General features: G+C 43.3%; 3 protein-coding genes across 4 annotated transcripts in view; all 3 read left to right on the forward strand.

Moving 5' to 3' along the window:
* LOC131289971 (protein tweety-2-like) overlaps positions 1-6,155 on the forward strand; it is a 41,644-nt gene extending 35,489 nt beyond the window's left edge. The window contains exons 5-8 of one of the 2 annotated variants that reach the window (XM_058319328.1): positions 1,862-2,259; positions 2,330-2,635; positions 3,452-3,621; positions 3,687-3,745. In XM_058319328.1, coding sequence (XP_058175311.1) covers positions 1,862-2,259; positions 2,330-2,635; positions 3,452-3,578 — 831 coding nt within the window. In that variant the 3' untranslated portion in view covers positions 3,579-3,621; positions 3,687-3,745. Of the gene's footprint in view, positions 1-1,861; positions 2,260-2,329; positions 2,636-3,451; positions 3,622-3,686 lie in introns of those variants that run through there. The other variant, XM_058319327.1, reaches the window with a different exon arrangement.
* A 5,932-nt stretch (positions 6,156-12,087) lies between these two features.
* Positions 12,088-13,908, forward strand: LOC131289684 (bystin). The gene is made up of 4 exons (XM_058318982.1): positions 12,088-12,387; positions 12,458-12,587; positions 12,656-13,456; positions 13,527-13,908. Exons 1-4 carry the CDS (start codon positions 12,117-12,119, stop codon positions 13,777-13,779), a joined length of 1,455 nt encoding a protein of 484 aa, XP_058174965.1. The 5' UTR covers positions 12,088-12,116; the 3' UTR covers positions 13,780-13,908.
* A 632-nt stretch (positions 13,909-14,540) lies between these two features.
* On the forward strand, positions 14,541-17,648 carry LOC131289685 (secretory carrier-associated membrane protein 5A). The gene is made up of 6 exons (XM_058318983.1): positions 14,541-14,734; positions 14,835-15,061; positions 15,184-15,441; positions 16,364-16,698; positions 16,776-17,028; positions 17,102-17,648. Exons 2-6 carry the CDS (start codon positions 15,005-15,007, stop codon positions 17,249-17,251), a joined length of 1,053 nt encoding a protein of 350 aa, XP_058174966.1. The 5' UTR covers positions 14,541-14,734; positions 14,835-15,004; the 3' UTR covers positions 17,252-17,648.
* The last annotated feature ends 2,576 nt before the right edge of the window (positions 17,649-20,224 follow it).

A 20,224-nucleotide genomic window follows, 5' to 3' on the forward strand; every position in this document is an offset into this window, starting at 1 on the left:
CACAGTGTCTTCGAAGAGGGTGCACGCCAAGGATGACGTTCCCATCGTCCCGTCCCGGCAGCACGGCTGACAAACATTATCCCCGATAGCGGACGGAGTCCAGCTTTCCTTCAAATAAGAGACTGCAATCGACAAAAGAAGAACAAATCTCAATTATCCTTGGCCGACGAAGGAATGCTTTCGCCCAGCGGTCTAAAAAGGGAACCGGCGGGGAAGATAAACAAGATATAAAATTATCTCCATTATGTCATATTCCAACGTTAATTGGATAATAAAGTTGAAAGTTGGACGAGATTGAGATGTATGGGAGCGGGCGCGCGGACCAACCAACTCCCTCCAGAATGCATATCCCGCGAACTGGAACGAGCGCGCGGTCGTTCCCTTGGTGGGGTGAAGATTTACGGAATAACTTGCGAGCCCGACTCGCCAGACCCGCCGGCTGTGGCGGACCGAGAGGTCTCCGGGAGGTGTCTACATTCCGAAAGGCGAGTCCACTTTTCCTCCAAGCCACCAAGGATGGCTCTCTCTACAACACTTCGTTGCGCGTTTCTGTGTTAGATGAAGTGCTCGCTTTCTAGTGGAAAATCAAAAAACGAACAAAATTGTGGACTAGCTGCAGAAGGTCGGACCCTTCGAAGTACAACTGGGATCATTTCCGTTTCTCTGGCCTCCCGTGTTGTAGTGTTGCTTCGGAGGAACTTTGATGTGCTGACGGTTTTTTTGAAGTTGAACACATTTCACACTCGCGCCATTTTTAGCACATTCTTTTTTTCATTCCATGTTTCATTTTTTCACCCGAAAATAATTTTCCTTTGTCGCTCGTAGTGGTTCTGCTATAAGTCGTCTCAGAAGTTAACTTTTGCAGGAAAGAAACTTCATTTACTGCAAGATAGAACACTTTGCCTTCTCACGTAAAGTACTACTTAACTAATGGAGTTGGTTTTTAAGGTGGCTTTTTATTTTTAACATACCGCACTGATGGAAAAAGTAAATACCATTGTAAGGATATTATGTCATAAGACTGTATCGTTTAACTTCGTAAATCTTTTGAACCATAGATCTCATCTGAAAAGTAAATGCTAACTGTAATTTGCAGACATTTTTCTTAATTTCAATATCTACAACTAATAAATATGTCTATCAAAGGGACCATTTTAGGTGAAAACTTTTAATAAGAATAATAAATTTGACCCAATAATAAAAACAAACCCTTTAACACCGTTCACATTATGTTTTCAATAAACCACGTACCATATTACCGATTATGGCCGTGCACATTTTATTTCCCACCCCGGGAAATACTCGCCGGCCAATCGACGACTGATCTTTGTGCTTCCGTTTTTCGCCAAATGATGTGTATTATTTATACACCCGGTGGGGCCCAATGTCGACCCAGAAGGGGGTACGATGGGGCACCACAGCTTAACGACGGGGACGCTCCCATAAAACCGCAAGAAAACTACCGCGGGCCGGAGTCATTAAAGAGTTCTCCAAACGGGTCAAAGTTTTTGTGACTGAACAGCACGCTGCTGGAGCTCCATCCACGCGGTCCCTAACCCCATCGAAGGCACAGGGCGTAATGAAAAAAGTTCCAATGATATCCTGCACGACTAGAAAGCGACCGTGGCCAAGGGTTTACGGGGTCGGTACGGAGGGACGTGAGTCCGAACCGTTATCATCGTCCCCGTAGGAGTAAAAGTTTCGCGTGCCGCCAAAAATGGATTCCATTTAGGGAAGGAATTTAACGACCAACCTTGAAGCTTTTCGTGCGCACTCACACTCACGCCAAATCGCAAGCTGAAACGAGCCCGGAACACATTAACCTTAAACATCCGTCTTTTCTCCGGTTTTATTGTTGCAGCCGAAGCTGAAAGATGTGCAGTATACGTACTGCAGCACCGTCGGCACCAACCGGTACGTGCTGCGGCTGAACGAGTCGAAGGTGCACGTGGATCGCGCCAAGGAGTCGCTCGAGACGGTCAACAGCATCGGCATGGACCTGTACCCGGGCATCCAGATCAGCTCGAAGGTGAACAAAATTAACGGCGAGCTCGACGACAGCAAGCGCCAACTGACGGCCCTCTCGGTGATGCTGGACCGCCGCACCGTCGCCGAACACTACGCCGATGCTACGCGGAGCTTATGCGAGGGTGGCCTGCTCGGACTGACGCTAATGCTGCTGGCCAGCTTGGTGTCCGCGGCCATCCTCAGTCTGCTCGTGTGTGTCGATTCGCACACGTGGATTTATCTAACGAAAAAGTAGGTGTTGGTGTTGATTGCGACAAACCGAGCAACCCGTTATAAACAGCTACCCTTTTTTTTCTTCCAGACGACCCGGCTACGAAGATAAAGCGGAAACGACTCCACTCTTCCCGGCCGGAGCAAACGCCTCACCGTCGGCACCGATAATCGCATCTGGCACGATGACGGTCAATCGGACGCTGCTGCACGCACAAACGGCCACCACCAACGGTTCGACGGTTGGCGGGCCGGCCGTCGGGGCTGCCGGGGCTACCGGTACCCTCATCCCGACCAGCGGCCGCAACGGGACCACACACGGAATGCGCGGGTTTGCATCCTACAGTGGCGATGAGTCACCGCCACCAGATTATAACGTTGTGGTGCATGATAACAGGCATGGCTTCTTTGTTCTTATTTTCGCCCTAAGTTACCCCTCTCGGTTGTCTGGTTTGTGAGGCCATATACTCCGTTTGGAGTTACTTTTGCGGCCACAGACATTTATTTCGATGCTTTACTTTACATTTCAAGCAACCGCCTGAAACCGGAAGAAGTTCGATCTGTTTGATCGTTTGCACACCTTGTGACACCGTTTACGTCGACGTCATGAGTATCAATTCTCAAATTTGTAAAGCATTACAGAGTTTCACGTACGAACATTTTGGATAGTTTCAAACATGTTCTGTACGAATCCTATAAAATAATCTTGTTACATATCAAAAGATAAATTAATTATATAAGATACCTAACGTCCCGTTTTTTTACAGTTTAAAATATCTTTAATATAATTTGCCCCTAGGCTAGTTGAATATAGTTGATGTATAGAATAGAAGAGTCATTAAATGTCCCACATCAAATGTTTCATCAACACAGTCATTACATAATATTTGTAATTTTCATTTTTTTTTCTCTTCTGCTGTATATAATAAAGCCCTCGCTTTATCGAATTGCTCTTCACACGTTACTTTTACATCCTTGTCCAATGTTTTAAGTTGCTTTTCGCACCATCACACTCATTTTGAAAGTCATTTTGAACACGTTTGCATTATATTTTGATCGAACTGAAGCTACTGCACTGTAAAGAAGCGTTAGGATTAATTTGTTACGATACGTTTCTAGCAACTAGCAATAATTTTGTAAATAGTACCACAAGTTGTTTGTGCGATATTAATATCCGTGTTTTTTCTATACGGTTCGTTTCCTCTCACCGCAGAGTGTCCGGACACCACACCTTGGGCCGACTGCCATCACAACATGCCCCAATGATAGGGCCCAACAATGGCAAGTACGCCACCCTGAGTAAACAGTGCAAAACACTCGAATCGAATGATTTCTACTGAGAATCGCCTGCCTGCAATATGTCTGCAGGCAGCAATAAGCTAGGTAAGGGTACCCCATTGTTGTAGGTTATTGAACCGGTTTATGATGATGTTTTTTTGTGTTTTTAGATAAGAAACTGACAGCATCAACTGCAACGCTCTCCGATAAGGATCCGCGCGACATCTCCAACAACGGTTTTAACCGGTTTGACCCAAAGTACGTCAGCATCGGACCAAAAGCAATCCGCAATACAGTGAATAATGTCACGGCGAACGTGAACAAGTGTGCTACTCTGCGGCACGGTGGGCGCTACGGAGGATCCCTGAGCCTTAGCGCGACCGCAGGTGGTGTGGGTGGGGCTGGCGGTGGTCATCACGGAGCACCAGGTACCCGTTCCGGTACGAGTCCAAGTCCGAACCTGAAGAACGTTCAGCAACCGATACTGAGCCAAAGTCAAACGCAGCAATACAAGCAACATCACCAGGACCGTCAATTGGCCGCATCGGGTGGCGGTGGTGGAGGAGGAGGGGAGCGTTCCGAACCAAAGCTCGCCATCTCGACGGTGTCGAAGGAGTACAGCCAACAGTCGTCGACGTCGTACTCTTGTGCCACACTACCGTACAAGAAGCCGGGCAGTGGCTACACGGAAACATCGACCGCACCAACCACGGTGACCACATCGATACTGAAGAAGGAAAGCAACTTGGATAATCAGCACCAGCAGCGCTATGCGCCGACGGTCTACAGCATCGATACATCATCCTACCATCATCAGCGCGAGGGCAGTGGGGCGAGTTATCACCATTCCGCGCAATCAGCTCATCAGCAACAGCAGCAACAGCAATTACAGCAACAGCATCAACAGCAGCAGCAGCAGCAACAACAACAGCTGCAGTTGCAGCAGCAACAAACTCATCACAGGTCGCTGTCGAGCACAAATCAGCTGTATCAAGAGACAGGGGCAGGATCGGCGTTTGCTAGTCCACCACCGTCCATCGCCTCAACGACAACGACCCGCTCGAATGTATCCATCATTAATCAACCACTGCCGGACATTCCCACAAGTGCCGGCGGTGGTGGTGGCGGTGGAAGCTCAATTAAAAATAACCAGCAACCGCTGTGCGCGGCTACCCTGAACCAATACCGTTCACTGCAACGGCCACACAAGCAGCAGCTACAGCAGCAAAACAGTGGCGGCGGACTGTCCGTCGGAACCCCGACAGCGCTCACAGGGAAACCCACGATACCGCCTAAAGTGACCCCACCGATGTTGCCACCGAAGAATCGCCACAAAGACGATGCTCAGTACCAGAGCCGGGCTGCGGCACTAGCGTCCTCCAGTGCTGGCCCACCACTGCCATCCTCGCGGCCTCAGCAACCGTTACCTCAACCACCACCACCACCACCTTCCGCCCAGTCCCACCATCACCATCACAGCAACCAGCAACCGGGAGCCGTAGTCGCCCACAGTGGTAAATCCTCCTCCCATGCTTCTCAGTACGGTGGTGGTGGCATGTCGACGAGCAGCTTCAACGCGATCCAGCAGCAGCTCCAGAACCAGCTGCATTTCAAGCAATACCATCAGCTCACGCAGCAACCCTGGCAGCGGGAGCATTTACCGCAGCAGCAGCAGCAGCTGCAGCACCAGCAGCAAGCAATGGCAAGTGCCAACAACAGCGCCGGTAACAGCAGCAGTAGTACGTTTATGAACTACGAACGCAATCAATCTGCGAGCTCCGGCAGCCGCAATCGGTCGTACTCCGGTGGAAGTAGCAGTATCGATCAACCTCCTCACATACCGCACTCCAAGCCGAGCAATATCGAGAAGGCGAAAAGCCATCATTCATCGTCCAGCGGTGGTGGACCGCCCCCACCCAGTGGCTCAATGGTGGCCAACTATCAGACGCTTCCGAAAAATCATCATCATCATCATTATCCCCAGCAGCAGCAGCAGCAACAGCAGCAACAGCAGCAACAATACCAGCAACAGGGTCAATCGAACTCGTTCGGCTCAACGAGCAGCGGTGGTCAACACCAGCAACAGCCGAAGAGCATCCTCAGTAAAACACGTCCCAACGAAACGCGAGAAAGGGAGCAACGGGAGCGGGAACGGGAGCAACGAGAACGTGATCGGGATCGTGACCGAGATCATCCTGATCACCATCGCGTACGAGACCGAGATCGGGATCGGGATCGGGATCGAGATCGGGATCGGGATCGGGATCGAGATCGAGATCGAGATCGTGACCGAGATCGTGACCGAGATCGGGATCGGGAACGGGATCGAGATCGTGATAGAGAACGTGATCGAGATCATCGCGATCGGGATCGTGATAGGGACCGGGACCGAGACCGCGATCGAGACCGTTCGGAACGTAGCCATCATCATCGCAACAGCAGCCACGAGTATCATCATGACTCTAGCCACGGCAGCGCAACGGCCAACAGCAAAAACCCGAACGTTTACTACCGCTCACTGCAGCGCGGTGGTCTGCAGGCCAACAACGATCTCTACTCGGTGACAGAATTGTGAGAAAGGTTTGACTTTTAAGTTTGTTCTTATGCCGCCTAAGTTCGACTTTACACCACACTCCTGATCGAAGCGAAGCGAAAACCCGGGAAGATTATCAGGTGGAGCGACCGGAGAACGGAGTGAGCAGGCTTCTCCTCCAAGCCGCATCATAACACGCAATTTGATCGCGAGCGCTAAAAGGAAAACGTTTCTTCTTCCAGTCAGACATGTTTTTCTGATCCTTTTATCTTTCACTCGTAGTCTTACATTATACAAACATTTCGAAACTCGATGCAAATCATTAAAAAAAACAAAAATGTTTCTCGTACGTAAACCGGAACGATACGTAACCGCGAAAATTTCGACATTTTTCCCTTCCACTCGATGGAAGGCGTGTCAGCAATAAACCGGAAGTGTGCGAAGTCCGGAAGGGAGGCCAATCCAGTTATGCATTATGCGTATTTTATCACAGTGAAGATCGGAAAGGAGTAGAAATCATAAAGAGAAACAGATAGAGGGAGAGCTAAAAAAAATCCGACGGAAATAAAACAGGAGCCACGAACAAATCGAAAACACGAAAATAGGCAACCACAAGACAGCCGAATGAAAAAAAAAGGTGGCATTGTGGTCCATGCAGTACCAGGCGTGGTGGAGGCGGACAGGGCAAAATAATCTCACGAACCAAAACTCAATTTTTACACAGGCTGATTGTTGATGGAATGAATGTCATAGGTGTACATAAGAAAATGCGACAGAATGGGTGAAAAGGAGGTACGCTATCGGAATAAAAGCGATCAATTTTACTGTTAATGTTATCAAATACTGTCTTTTCAGAGTAAAGTAGAGCAATCATAAAAATGTCAACAACAAACAAAAAATAGCGAAAAAAAGATATTCACACAAAGCAAACGAAAAGTCAGAAAAAAGAATTAAAATATAAAGTTCATATAGAGTTGGCTGGCGCAAAAAAAAAACAGAAGTCCCGCGAAAGGATAAGGTCTAAAATTCCACATTACCACAATGCAACATTCCTTGATGGAAGCAAGAGAATACTAACTCACAATGAATAAGAAACGATACATAGAATGTAAAAGAATTTGGTTTGGATCGAATAGAAGGGTCAAACTTTTACTATGAAACAAAATCAAGACTTATGAGTGAAACATTGAAACAACAACAGCAAACAAATGCAAACAATGAAGCATCTAACACAAGTTATATAAAAAAATCATTTGGGAATCCACGAGAGATAAAGCATGATGGAACAATACTAAAAACATTCAAATTTAGCAATGAACCAGTCGTGTTCGAACATTGAGACAATTGAGAGTTGTAATTGGAAAAGACAAACATGATGAGCCCCAACGTTCGTCCTCGGTAGATTGATTCCAACAGGTGTACCTTGCATTTGTTTTTTTAATTTTGTCTAAGAAAAGATATTTAGTCATAATAGTTTGTGCTTCTGCATAATTTCTACTGACTTTGGAAAAAATGAAAAAAATCGTTTTAATGAGCATTTTAAAATAACCTTTTAAAAGAATGTTTAAAACGTGCAGGTTTTATTGTCAGTTTCTTATCTAGTTTATGGTTGCGTCATCTTTGGTGATTTTTTTACTCTTAATTTTTTCCTAATATGTTCCAAATAGTAATAGCAGTGTGAGTAATAGAATTAAGTGCAAACAAAATGAACGGTAGGAAGAAGGCGAATGAAAACACACATACACACATTTTTATACCAAATCCCATTATGAAAAAGTAATATAGAACTTTAAAGTTTAAAATAATGAGTCGCCACTAATAAGTATGAATAAATTCCAGAGTAGCTGAAAGACTACAGGTGAAATAGTAAATAGAAATTTAAAACTAAAACAAACTTACGCAAACGAACTCGAATCCACTTTCACCCACGGATACAGACCTAATTAACCGACAGCGGGTCAATGCAGCAAACGAAAAGCAAAAACCATTCATTCATTCTCAAAGCAAATCAAATTCTAATCATAGCTGATGGAGCCAACAAGGAAATCTCTCGTTGAAAATATTGCATTCAAAAACGATAGACGTATGTATCGTAAAAACTTATATTAAGCATATATATATATATATATATGAAAAAGATTGAAGCATTATAAAGTTACAACCGGTAATATCGGGACAGGTTAAGGTATGGGGGGGGGGGGGTTTTTTCAACAAACAAAATAGTTTAGCCGTTAGTGACGAAACACTTTTTTCATAACAAAAACTAAAGTAAAATCGCCAGGAATACGAAGTCAAAGCATTGGGAGGAACGCGTAATGGAGAGATGGTCTGTTGTGTGACACAAGGAAGTTACAAGTCGATTTAAGATTTATTCTATGAGAATTAGAATGTTAGATTCAAACCAAAATAATTCGCACGCAACACACAGAACGAAAAAGATTAACGATTAAAAAACAAACTCAGCTCAAATCATTAGCAACTGTTGATGAAAACATAATGGGGAGAAAAAAATACCGATCATACAAAATCGTCGGTTAATGGAGGACAGGTTACAAAACAATTGAACTGAACAGTGGATTGGAATAAACAAATGAAAAATGGAAATACGAAAGAAATAGAATGCAAAATCAATTGGAATGTTATAGTCACAATCGTGTTTTTGTTGACATTAGACCATGCACAGTTTTAAAGTTTTCGTTTTTTTCTGTTCCGTTGAACGTTCATGGATAAAAATCACACAGAAGAACGCAAATAAACGATGGGCTGTAAAGAAAAAGCAAAAACGAGGGAGGAGTCAGGCAAACACGTGCACGATTTTTGGGTCAATTTACTACTGTTTAAGACATGAAAGGAATGCGGATTTAAGATAAGAAGATGCAGTTTGAGCTTCAGAGTTTGACTTTCAGTACAACCAAGACCTTCTCGCACCATTCTCGCAAACGAATCTATGGGGAATTTAAATGCTTTTCCGTTTTTCCCTGCGACGCTCCAACACACATAGATGCCACAGCATAAAAGCGCAACTTTACAGTATTTTACAAGCCGAATCATAAGCTCAGAGTAATTAGAAACACTTACACTTCAGCAAAAGACAATTATTTAAAGATATTTTGAAGGAATGAGAGTTGTATTAATCTATTGAATTAGAAAGAGTACGGTGGACTGAAACGATGAGTTAACGTATAGGTAAATGAAAAGTTCTCGAGCGATGGGAAAGATCTGGCCACATGTGCTATTTGCTGTTTTCATAATGCTCATCGGTGAAAAACATTAGGTTTAGAGTAGAATGACGTTATGATTAGTTGGTGAATTTTGGACAGCGCCGAAATGTTAGTGTTTCAATAGAAATAACGCACAACGTCCAGCATTTCACTTCCAATTTTTTTATTCCTCTTCTGCTTCATTTTTTTCTCACCGATTTCATTCGGGTTCGTAGATCAAAAAGCGATTTTGTTCGTCTACTTACTCTCCCAATAACTTTTCCTTCGGTAGCCTTTTGAGGATTGGATCGAGATATGTGCAAGAAATTATGGAAAGCGGAACTGAACAGTTAAGAAAAAAAAATAATACACATAAGAAAGGTGAACGTAGGAAAAAAAAGGTCCCAAGCTGCAAGCACTTGGTAAATGTTTGACGAACACAGTGTAGAATATGTCAAAACTTTTAGGACTTATATTAGTATTATAGTGTCAATAAGAATCGCATGGGGCGGCGTGCAGAAGAGGAGGGGGTAAACGCAACGAAAGCTCATCGTCGTCAAAAGAGGATGATGCGAGGATGTCCACAATGCGCCAAAATCCGTGGGCCAGACCTTCAACCCTTCGGGAGATATCGGGTTGGTCAGAGTGGATCGGCGTTGAATGTAGGCCCATTGTTTAAGCCGTGTGATGTTGCTAGTTTATGAAGGGTGCCATCTTGCATAGAAAAGATTTAAAAACTACACATAAATAGAACACAAACGAAACCGAAGAAAGGGTAAACCACACCAGTCACCTGAGACTATATGAGCGCGTTACGTTCTGGTGTCGTGTTTGGTTTCTGTTGTGTTGGGACGTTTTTGTTTTTTAATTTTCAATCTGTAGCCGTTACTTTGTAGGGTAAGCTATTTTTAATCAGCAGTAGTCAACCAGCTGAATGAACTTGTCCCAATCACCTTCGCCAGGGAAAGTTTCAGAAAAACAGCTTCAATGAGCCTTTTTGATTGAAGTTTATTCGTGTAAACGTATCCACGCAAGCCAAACTACATGTACATCCACGTGGCTCGAAACGTTATCATTTAAGACGATATTTATTTAATATCTACTTCAGTCGTTCTGTACATCAACTATTTCTTGTAAAACCAATAGATTTTTCGTATTTAGTTAGTTTTTACTTCCATACAAACACGAACATACGAACGCGAAGTCGATAAATAAACAAATCAAAATAATTAAAATTCCGGCGTGCATCCTTCTTTATTAGGAATCCATGCGAGGCTTAGGTTTCGCCTCTTTCAATTTATGTTAGCCTTTTCGCTGCCCAAAGATCGTTCGGTAAGTTTCTTTCTAATAATGCCACTAGCCGCAGCTAATCGTCGCACTTCGTGTAGAAGTTCTTCAGTGCCCAACGACTCTTCTTCGATTTTTTGACTGAGGGTATAGATGGCGTCCTCCATTTCTTCCAGAGTGCTCATTAGACTTTGATTGATTCCCGGGGGCTCTTCCTGTAGATGGTGTTCGTCGAAATGGCTTTCACGTCTGTTACGGCGCGTTCTAGCAAACAGGCCCCGCGAAGGTAGACCTCCTAGCTTGCTATTCCGCGTGGTAACGGTTTTTTAAATAAAAGTAGGGGAAGGATTACTGATATCTGCCGGGGGACAAAATTGTCGAAGTCTCTGACTCTCTATTACCATCAAGCTAGTTGCCTCAAGCTTATGACGGAGGCCTATGCAACAGATGGGGAGAGTTGATCGTTTCGATCTTTCGGATTGGGTGGCAGAATACCAGCGAGTGTAGCGGTCAAAATAATCTACGAAGTGAATCGTCTGATTTTCAACTTAACAACGTCTAAGTGATCATCCCTCGTATCGGCTATCAGCTCATCAAGGGTTTCAATGAATAAGTGACCCGCGGTACCACGTTTGCTGGCGAATAATTCATGCAGTTCCCTATCAGACATACATTAGGACGGTTTTAATATTGAGGAAATGAAAAAGAATAAATTAAAAAAAGACATTTATATCTCCCAAAGTGGTGCATCACAAAGGATTTCTTTGTAGGTGAATTTATGGCAGAGGAGTTCTTAAACACTCGATGCACGACTTAAGACGATTTTCCACTTGTGTTTCATCCAACTGGTAGCCACGTTTGGACATCTGCGAAGCAATGTAGCGCCATATATCACGCTTAGTGACGAATGCATTTTGCCCGTTTTCGTCGCCACATTGGCGAAGGAGTTGGATAAATTTTCGCGTCGCCGAGACAGACCACCTCAGATTACCGAACCGTTGGTATATTGTTTGCTGGTGGCGAGTTTTTAACGATGACTTAAGTGTAGGATCTTGTCCGCCAAGAGGTGCTTTGTCTTCGTGCACAGGAATGTATTCATCAGTAGGGATGCTGTACACTGTACCATCAATCATGACGAGGAACGGTTCATTGCCAACGTTTTCAAGTAAAGCTCTTTCGACGATAAATTCTTTTAATCCATCTACAGTTTTTTCGATTGTATCATTACAAGCAAGACAGCAATAAAAATATATTCTACACATACCTTCGGATTTACATTTGTGTACCTTGCCATTGTGTATTAGTGCGTCACCATGGGGAGTACATAAAATAAACGCCCGTTTTATCATTTCGATTGATATTAAATCAAAAAACGGTCCGCTGGTCGCAAAACACTTTTTGAACTGTTTATAAACAATCAAAGGGAACAGGGTGTTTCATATTTCAACGAAATCGTTTGACAATTCCATTTGACATCAATTTCTTGACGCTTCGTGCAAATCAGTCGCACGAGGTTTTGTTTTGGATCGCTCGCCTATTGTTTGCCCGGTGTTTAAAATACTGTTTCTATCCATTGTAAAATGGGCAAATCGAAAACACATCGTATTAAAAGCATTCCCGGGCCTAGCACTGCCCTCGCAGACCAAATAAATGAAGGTCGGGTATCGAAGAAATCGAAACAACCGAAGGTTCGGCTGCGTGCAGAGGAACGCGATTACGTTGACTCGAAGTCGTCCATGAAGATATTGAAGGAAGCTCGAAAACAACAAGCCGAACTAAATCTCCTCGGTGATTCGTTTGGGCCAACGCTAGCGGAGTCGTCTACGGTCAAAAAGAGGCATCGATTGGATGGTAAGGCAACAATCTATTCGCTGAACAATTGCAACAGCTCGGTGTAATATTTGTCCGTATTTCCCTGTAGACAGAGGATCTTCCGATGAATCCGACCTGGAAGATGGACAGGGTGAGGCCGATGTCGATGGACAGGAATTGTTTGATGATATCAAAATCAACGAGGAAGATGAACGTGCATTTGAGATGTTTCAGAACAAGTGAGATTGAAGCGTGCTCCTAGTGATGAACTTGTTAATAATAATACTGTTTTTATCTGTATCCTTAGGGATGGAGCGAAGACACGTACGCTTGCGGACTTAATTCTAGAAAAAATATCAGAAAAACAAACTGAAATTCAAACTCAGTTTACCGACAACGGATCACTGCAGCTGGAAGAGATAGATCCTCGAGTGCGTGAAATGTATGAAGGCGTGCGGGACGTACTGAAACGCTACCGCAACGGAAAGATGCCGAAAGCATTCAAGCTTATTCCGAAGCTGCGAAACTGGGAGCAGTTTCTCTACATTACGGAGCCACAAAATTGGAGTGCCGCTGCCATGTTCCAAGCGGTGAGAATATTTTCCTCCAGTTTGACGCAGTACATGGCACAACGTTTCTACAATCTTGTACTGTTGCCACGAGTACGTGATGACCTGGCAGAGTATGGTCGGCTGAACTTTTACCTTTACCGGGCGCTGAAGCTAGCGCTGTACAAACCGGCTGGTTTCATGAAGGGTATCATCCTGCCTCTCCTTGAGTCCGGCGACTGTACTTTACGCGAAGCGATTATCTTTGGCAGCATCATTAGCACCACCAAGATTCCGGCTCTTCACATTTCGGCTTGCTTGCTCAAAATCTGCGAAATGGAATATTCCGGTGCCTGTTCGGTGTTTATCCGCATCATTCTAGACAAACGCTATGCACTACCATATCGCGTCGTTGACGCAGCTGTTTTCCATTTTCTCAAGTTCGAGCAGGATAAACGAGAACTACCCACACTATGGCACAAGGCTTTGCTATCCTTTGCCCAGTGGTACAAGAATGATATTTCTTCGGAGCAGAAAGATGCTTTGATGCAGCTGTTGAGGTAAGGGTTTTAAAATTAATTAAAATTAAACAATATAAAGGATATTAACATTACGCTTCGACATTCGCAGGAAAAAGTCCCACAAGAAAATCACCCCAGAAATCCGACGAGAGCTGATAGCTGGACGCTGCCGCGATGTGGAAATTGGCCAGAGTCTGGTGCATGAGGCGGATGTGGAGTTCCAAGAGGACAATGATTACACTCCGATGGATGATGATGCGTCAGGAAACTCGTTTGTGAAGAAATCGAAACCCAGCGAAAATGATGAAGAAATGGAAAGCGACGGTGACGATGATGATGACGAAGATGAAGATGATGTTTAAGATAGATACGTTATCTGTTTTGTCACAGTTTTATTGGCAATATTCTTCATTTAACAAGATATTTATCCATCTATCGAAAACAAATAAAAGTTTGAAAGCAGAACTTTGAAAATTAAGGCTGCTGATAAGCCCCTACACTTTCAGTCATGATTTCCTCTTCTTCTTGGCGTAACGACCTGTCCGTTAAGGGCTTACGAGACTTGTTTCCCTGTTGTATGTGGATAGTCAGTCCTCTCGTACAGGGGAGGGTCCGGTCCACCTTGGCTGTCGCGGACCCCTATGTCCCCCCTAGCCATTACTTACTTGTTTGAAAAAGGAATGAAAGAGATTTAACTGTCGGCTCTTCTAAACAAATAATTAAAAAGGAGACCCAATCCATCCAACCACAGCGACGTCGACAATTGGGCATCGTCCTAAAAATTGCTCAATATTGCCATTATGTTCTAATTTTGATTTGATAAACATCGATGATAGCTCGCAGCTGCTGGAAAAAAAAACGTGGGAAACGTTGATAAAAACCCAAAAATGTTTTTAAACATGTTAAACAGTGTTAAATCAAACTGCAATAATTTTTATCGGAAATTGTTTCGTTACCATTTTCAAATCGAAATTCCACAGAAGACAGAACATGTCAAAAATGACAGCAGTTTGACAAGAACAAAAAGACCGATCTACCTGTGATGTTTCATGCATATTGGTTTCTGAGGAAAAAAGGGAAGAGTTTGTAGAATATCGCTTTCCAGCTGCTCAGACGAAGCAACTTTACTAACAGTTGTGAGACGTACTTCGTGTTCCAGAATATAACTGTAATGTTATTTCCCTGCACAGTGGATGCTGGAAGTTGAAACAAAGGATTTTAGTGTTGACTAAGATAACGCTAGTTGCGTTCAATTACACGAAGCCGGACTGATAACACTCCAGTGACGTAGCCGTTGTGGGTTGAGAAGAGAAAAAGGTACCCCAAGATCGATCGAAACGCCTCTGCGTTCTAGTTCTGTGTTTTCTGTGTATCGCTTGTGAGTAAACGTTTTTTTTCTTCGCTACTCTTCGATTAGCCTACTACCATCTTTAAAATATACGAGGAAGAAAGTGACACCACAATCAAGTGCATTCGGTTAATCATCTTGTGCTGACAAGTGCGAGTGACACAGACACACAGATTGCGTCTTTAGCAGATTGAACATCCGACGGCGAAGACGACAACGACTGGCCAATTCCTCACACAATGGCTGGATTGAATGATAATCCGTTCGGCGAGCCGGAGGTTGACAACCCGTTTGCGGTAAGTATTGATCGATTTGGTATCGATTTCATTGGAAAGCGGTACGATCGGGGTGACGCACCGTTGTAGGGGATGATTGTGCATTTCATTCTACATTTCCGTTTATGTGCCCTCCCTTGCAGGATCCATCAATACAGCAGATAACGAGAAACACCACCAGCCTCCAACAGACACTAGACGACTATCGGCCATTCGATAATGACCGCAATGTGCTCGGTACCAATGGTGCGAATCAGCCGGCCACCCTACACCCGTCCACACAGTCCCCACCGGTTTACAATCCGAGTGGAGCACAGTATCAGGCCAACGGCAATGGCGCAACGTCCGTTGGCGGAAGTAAACCCGCCGGAATGACTCAAATCTCCACCGCTGAGCTCGAGGTACGTAGCACGGATGATGGTTGTGCAGGGAGTTCCTAACGGACACAAACTAATGCACCTCCCTACAGTAACCACACCAATCTCGAACTATGGTCTAATGTCTTTTTTCTGTCAATTACATTTCATCGCACACGCACGAAATTATGAAAATTCGCTTGTTCGTGGACATTTCAATCGGCGTCGTGATCACGTTTTGCCATCGTTGCCTTATCGATAGGATCTTCGGGTATGTTCTACGTGTTTTCATAGCTTATTTTTGCTATTTTTCACTCCCACTATTTAATTTTATCATCCTTTGCTTGCGTACAAATGATTATTAACCGAATTTAGTTTCTCAACAAAAAAAGTGTATTTCCTTTCCTCGTTAATCTTTTACTTAGCAAGGTCATAATAGACAACAAATCGACCAGAAAAGGGTCTTATCTACCACAGTAACAGGACAAATACTCGTTGTCATGGAGTTTATTGGATTGATTGAACAGCTTTTCCTTTCTTTTTGCGCCACGGTTTGACAATCATCTCAAGCTCCATGACTTTCCGAGTGTCGTCGATAGGACTCTTATCAAAACATGAAAACGCACACAGTTTGGTGGTGCAGTTGTTTTTGTGCTATGACTAATCATCTCCCCATCCGGTGTGTGGGGTTTATGGCATTTGGGTTAATTAAGATCGTTTTTTGATTTTCAATTTTGTCGCTACTTCTTCGAAAAGGAAGAAATGTTGTCAAATTGTATTAAATATTTTAGTTTTCCAAATTTCATTTCACGCATACCAAAATATATGGGGTCATTTTATCCATGTTTAAGCAATTGAAGAAAAAAAGATCGCATGCAGAAACACCTATTCACTGATAGATTATGGCTTAGTCAATACTTATAATATATCGAATATTAAATTCGCTATTGTTTCGCTTCTACTCCAGCGGGCGCAAGAAGAGCTGGAGCGAAAAACCCGGGAGCTGGAGCGTCGGGAAGCAAACATGATGCGCAGTTCGAACGAGCGCCCTAACAATTGGCCCCCGCTGCCGTCTATGTGCCCGGTGCAGCCGTGTTTCTACCACGACATCAACGTCGATATTCCGGTCGAGTTCCAGAAGGTAGTCCAACGACTCTACTATCTGTGGATGTTCTACGCGCTGGTGATGGTGGTTAACATTCTCGGCGGACTGGTCATACTGATCCACTCGGGGGAAGTTCGCACCTTCGGGTTGGCCATCTTCTACGCCGTCTTGTTCACCCCTGCCTCTTTTCTCTGCTGGTAAGTAGCCCGTGGCAAACCACCTTTTCTTTAATATTTTGACTTATGCCATTGTCCTCTCTTTCCATTTTGTATAGGTATCGTCCAGCATATAAGGCCTTCAAGACGGACTCCAGCTTCAACTTTATGATGTTCTTCTTCATATTCTCCTTCCAAGCGCTTGTGACCACGATTCAAACTGTCGGCTTTCCCGGTTCGGGCACATGTGGCGTCATCATGGCCATCAGCCAATTTAGTGCCGGTTGGGGCGTCGTCGTCGGGCTGTTCCTCATGTGCATCGCCCTTGCGTACGGAACCTGTGCCGCAGGAAATATTTTCATGCTGACAAAGGTACGTAGTTTCGTCGGTTTTTGGTTTCATTTCCTTCGTCTACCGTGCTAAACAATATTGTTCTCGTTCTCAGGTCCACCAGATCTACCGATCCGGCGAGAAACTTACCATGAACAAGGCCCGTGAAGAGTTCCAGAATCAATTCTTCGGCAATGCGATCGTGCGGGACGCGGCAGCCGGTGCCGCCCGCGCCTCCGTTCAGAGCACTTTGAACAGGTACTAGATCCACTCGTGGTTTCGCCCTTTCTTCTCCTTCTTCCATCTTTTCATTACGTCCACTTTTAACACACACACTCTGCACACACCGTTGTTGTGTTAGTTCGGTTCTAGCGACAACGATTGCGCCCCTTGACCAGACACCGAATCTAGGGCCGTCTTTTCCAATCAAACATCCCCGATTAACACAGAAAAATAAACCCATTTAATTGCACTGCGATTTATTCCCCTTCCTTTTGGTACCTTGGGACCTCTGGTACGACTGTTACGAATTTGACCGCCCCATACGCCCTTAGATGAAGCATTTCCGTCCCAACGTGCTGTTTCCTCCCCCGTTATGCCTAGAGATTGTCAATATTATTTTTCCATTTCTTCTAAAGATATCATTAATTATAGTGCCTTTCCTTTCAACTGCGTTTTGTGATGCGTGTGAATTTTTCATTCGAACCTTAAGATTGTTTAAAATCGTTTTCCTACCGACCTACCTTGGGTCGGCAAGTTGTTTTCCTTTTGTTACTTCGTTTGATTTGCGTTAATTTTTACCCTTAATTATTTTTCTTCTTTCAATTACGGCTATTTTTTACTTAGCCGTGTGAAAAGTCATAAGATTAGTATATTGAAGCGACCTTTTTGTTTTCTCTGAGGAACACGAGATTACTTGCACTCCCCATTTGTCGTGGTATGCGTCATTTATCGCCAGGATTCTTTATACTTTGTGTGACAGTTAGTGAACTATATACTGATTTGAAAAATGAAAACCCAGATGTTTATTAGGCCAACTGATGAGAAGCAAATACAGTTGGCAAGAGTAACAGTTACGTTGTGGCCTTTACGATTAGGTTAAGTGACAGTGTACAAGAAGTAAAAATATCAAAGACCGGCGCAACGCAATGCATCTACTGTTGATTTTCTTTGAGTTAGGAACTATCCAAAAGAATTTAGAAGCACGAAGTAAATGCTGCTTCTCCCAGTCGTTACTTAAGTTTTGAACAAAGGATACACTGGCTCAATGTGCACGTTTGAGTATTTAAGCTTCGATGAGACACACTCCAAATAATTGATAAATTAGTTGTTTAGGTATTCTATGCAATGATAACAACAAAATTTAAAAACAAGAAACATGAGTTTTTTGTACGTTTTATTCCAACGCACTGAATTAATTTACAAAAAGGACAAAGGAACTTTCCTAACTGTGCATTATGAGCAGCAGCAACACTAATCTTAGATGCTTTTGATGATATAATTAGGTTTGGATGAAAAGCATAAAATCAACCATGCCAAGAAACAGTGGAACATGAAAAAATAAGAAAGACGAGACCCGTACGTGGACGAAACGAAAGAAGAAAAAAATAATCAAAACGATAACGAAACTTTACTTATGGTTTATATTTATCTTAGATTTACTACATGAAAAACAACAAAAATAACACTACTATACGAATAAAGAATACTACAGTGCTAGTTTGTTCTTTTTATTTTTAAATTTACTTTTTGTGTCTTCGTCAGTGGGTAGAATAAACTGACACGCACGTTTCATTTGACTTCATTTTCCCATTCTTTCTTTGCATCATTCCGATTTGTAGTTCTCATTGAATAAATTAGTTTTTTTTAAATTTTGCATGCATGATTACGTTCTATATTGTTATGCTTGCATGTTTCTCGTAAACGAAGATCACCATCCCTTTCCACGTGTAAGCTGGAATTATAGCGATCCAAAAAATGTCCTACGATGTAATAGTAAAAAGTAGTCTCCATTCAAGGTACAATTTCTTCGGATTCCCATACAAACCACCCAGGAATCCCCAAAACTACCCTCCTTATATTTGAATGTTGGCTAGAGGATGATTGATAACATCACCTTTGTATACTGTGTACATTCTAGCCCGTATTGAAAACCCCGGTCCCGTTCGATGCAATGTTGTGTCCCTGATCTGTGTCTCCATCTTCAACGTGCAAGAGTTTATCTAATGCTGAACTTCAACCAGAAGAAAAACGCTCCTTGAAGAAAAACAGGAGCCGAAAAGTCATTGCAGTGCAGGTACCATCGAAATAGAAAAACGCTGATTTCGTAACCAGATTACAAACCATTACCACCCGTTGTTAACGACAAATTATGATGCATGTGTCCATCACCCTTCTCTCTAATAGCTCGTATATTTTCTTGCGTGTATTATTCCACGTGTTTGTTGGCGTTCATTCCTGGCAACGTTTTTACATGTTTCTACGGTGTCTACGATTAGATACACTAGAGCAATATACCATTTAATCCTATCGCCACAGTGTCCAGTCCCTGCAGTCCTTCATGTGTCCTTTCGTAAACATTTTCCTTTGGCTGTCCGCATCGCATTCGTACTATCCTTTGGATGTTAAATCTTGCAATTTTGACTTTAGGTTCGTTTAGGTCGTCTCGCAAAAGGCACATGAGTTGTAAGAAACGTAACTGTGGACCGCCAGTAATTAGGTTTTATTCAGTTTACATTATCACATAGCACACATTTCCCAAATCATGCGATGGTTACGGAAAGAAATGCTTTCCATCTTACATGCTGTGTTATCGTTTAGACGAGCAGGCTTTGAACAATACACGAACGGTTGCTTGGATAGTGATCACGCACGAGGGGAGTGTGGTAACAAGTCGTACCAAGTAACATAAACTTATAATACATTTCTTGATAAATAGGAATGACTTATAAAGCGATGATGATAACTGTACTTTAATTGCTTTTTCAATGTACAAAAGGTAAAAAAAAACGACTAGGTTACCGTAGCCGTTCGTAAGCTTAAAAAATCCCTCATAGATAACCCCCATTTTCGGAGAGAATCAAAGCCAGATCAATTGGATACTATTAAACTCTAAACTCGGTGGAATTGTGGTAAAGACAAGGATTCGTTACGGAACAAACAAATCTCATCTTAACATTAATCGCTCGATGTAACATTAAAGATGCTGGAAGAAAATATAATGCAAGCCTCGCCTATT

The sequence above is a fragment of the Anopheles ziemanni genome, chromosome 3, assembly GCF_943734765.1.
Source record: "Anopheles ziemanni chromosome 3, idAnoZiCoDA_A2_x.2, whole genome shotgun sequence".
Taxonomy (NCBI): Eukaryota; Metazoa; Arthropoda; class Insecta; order Diptera; family Culicidae; genus Anopheles; species Anopheles ziemanni.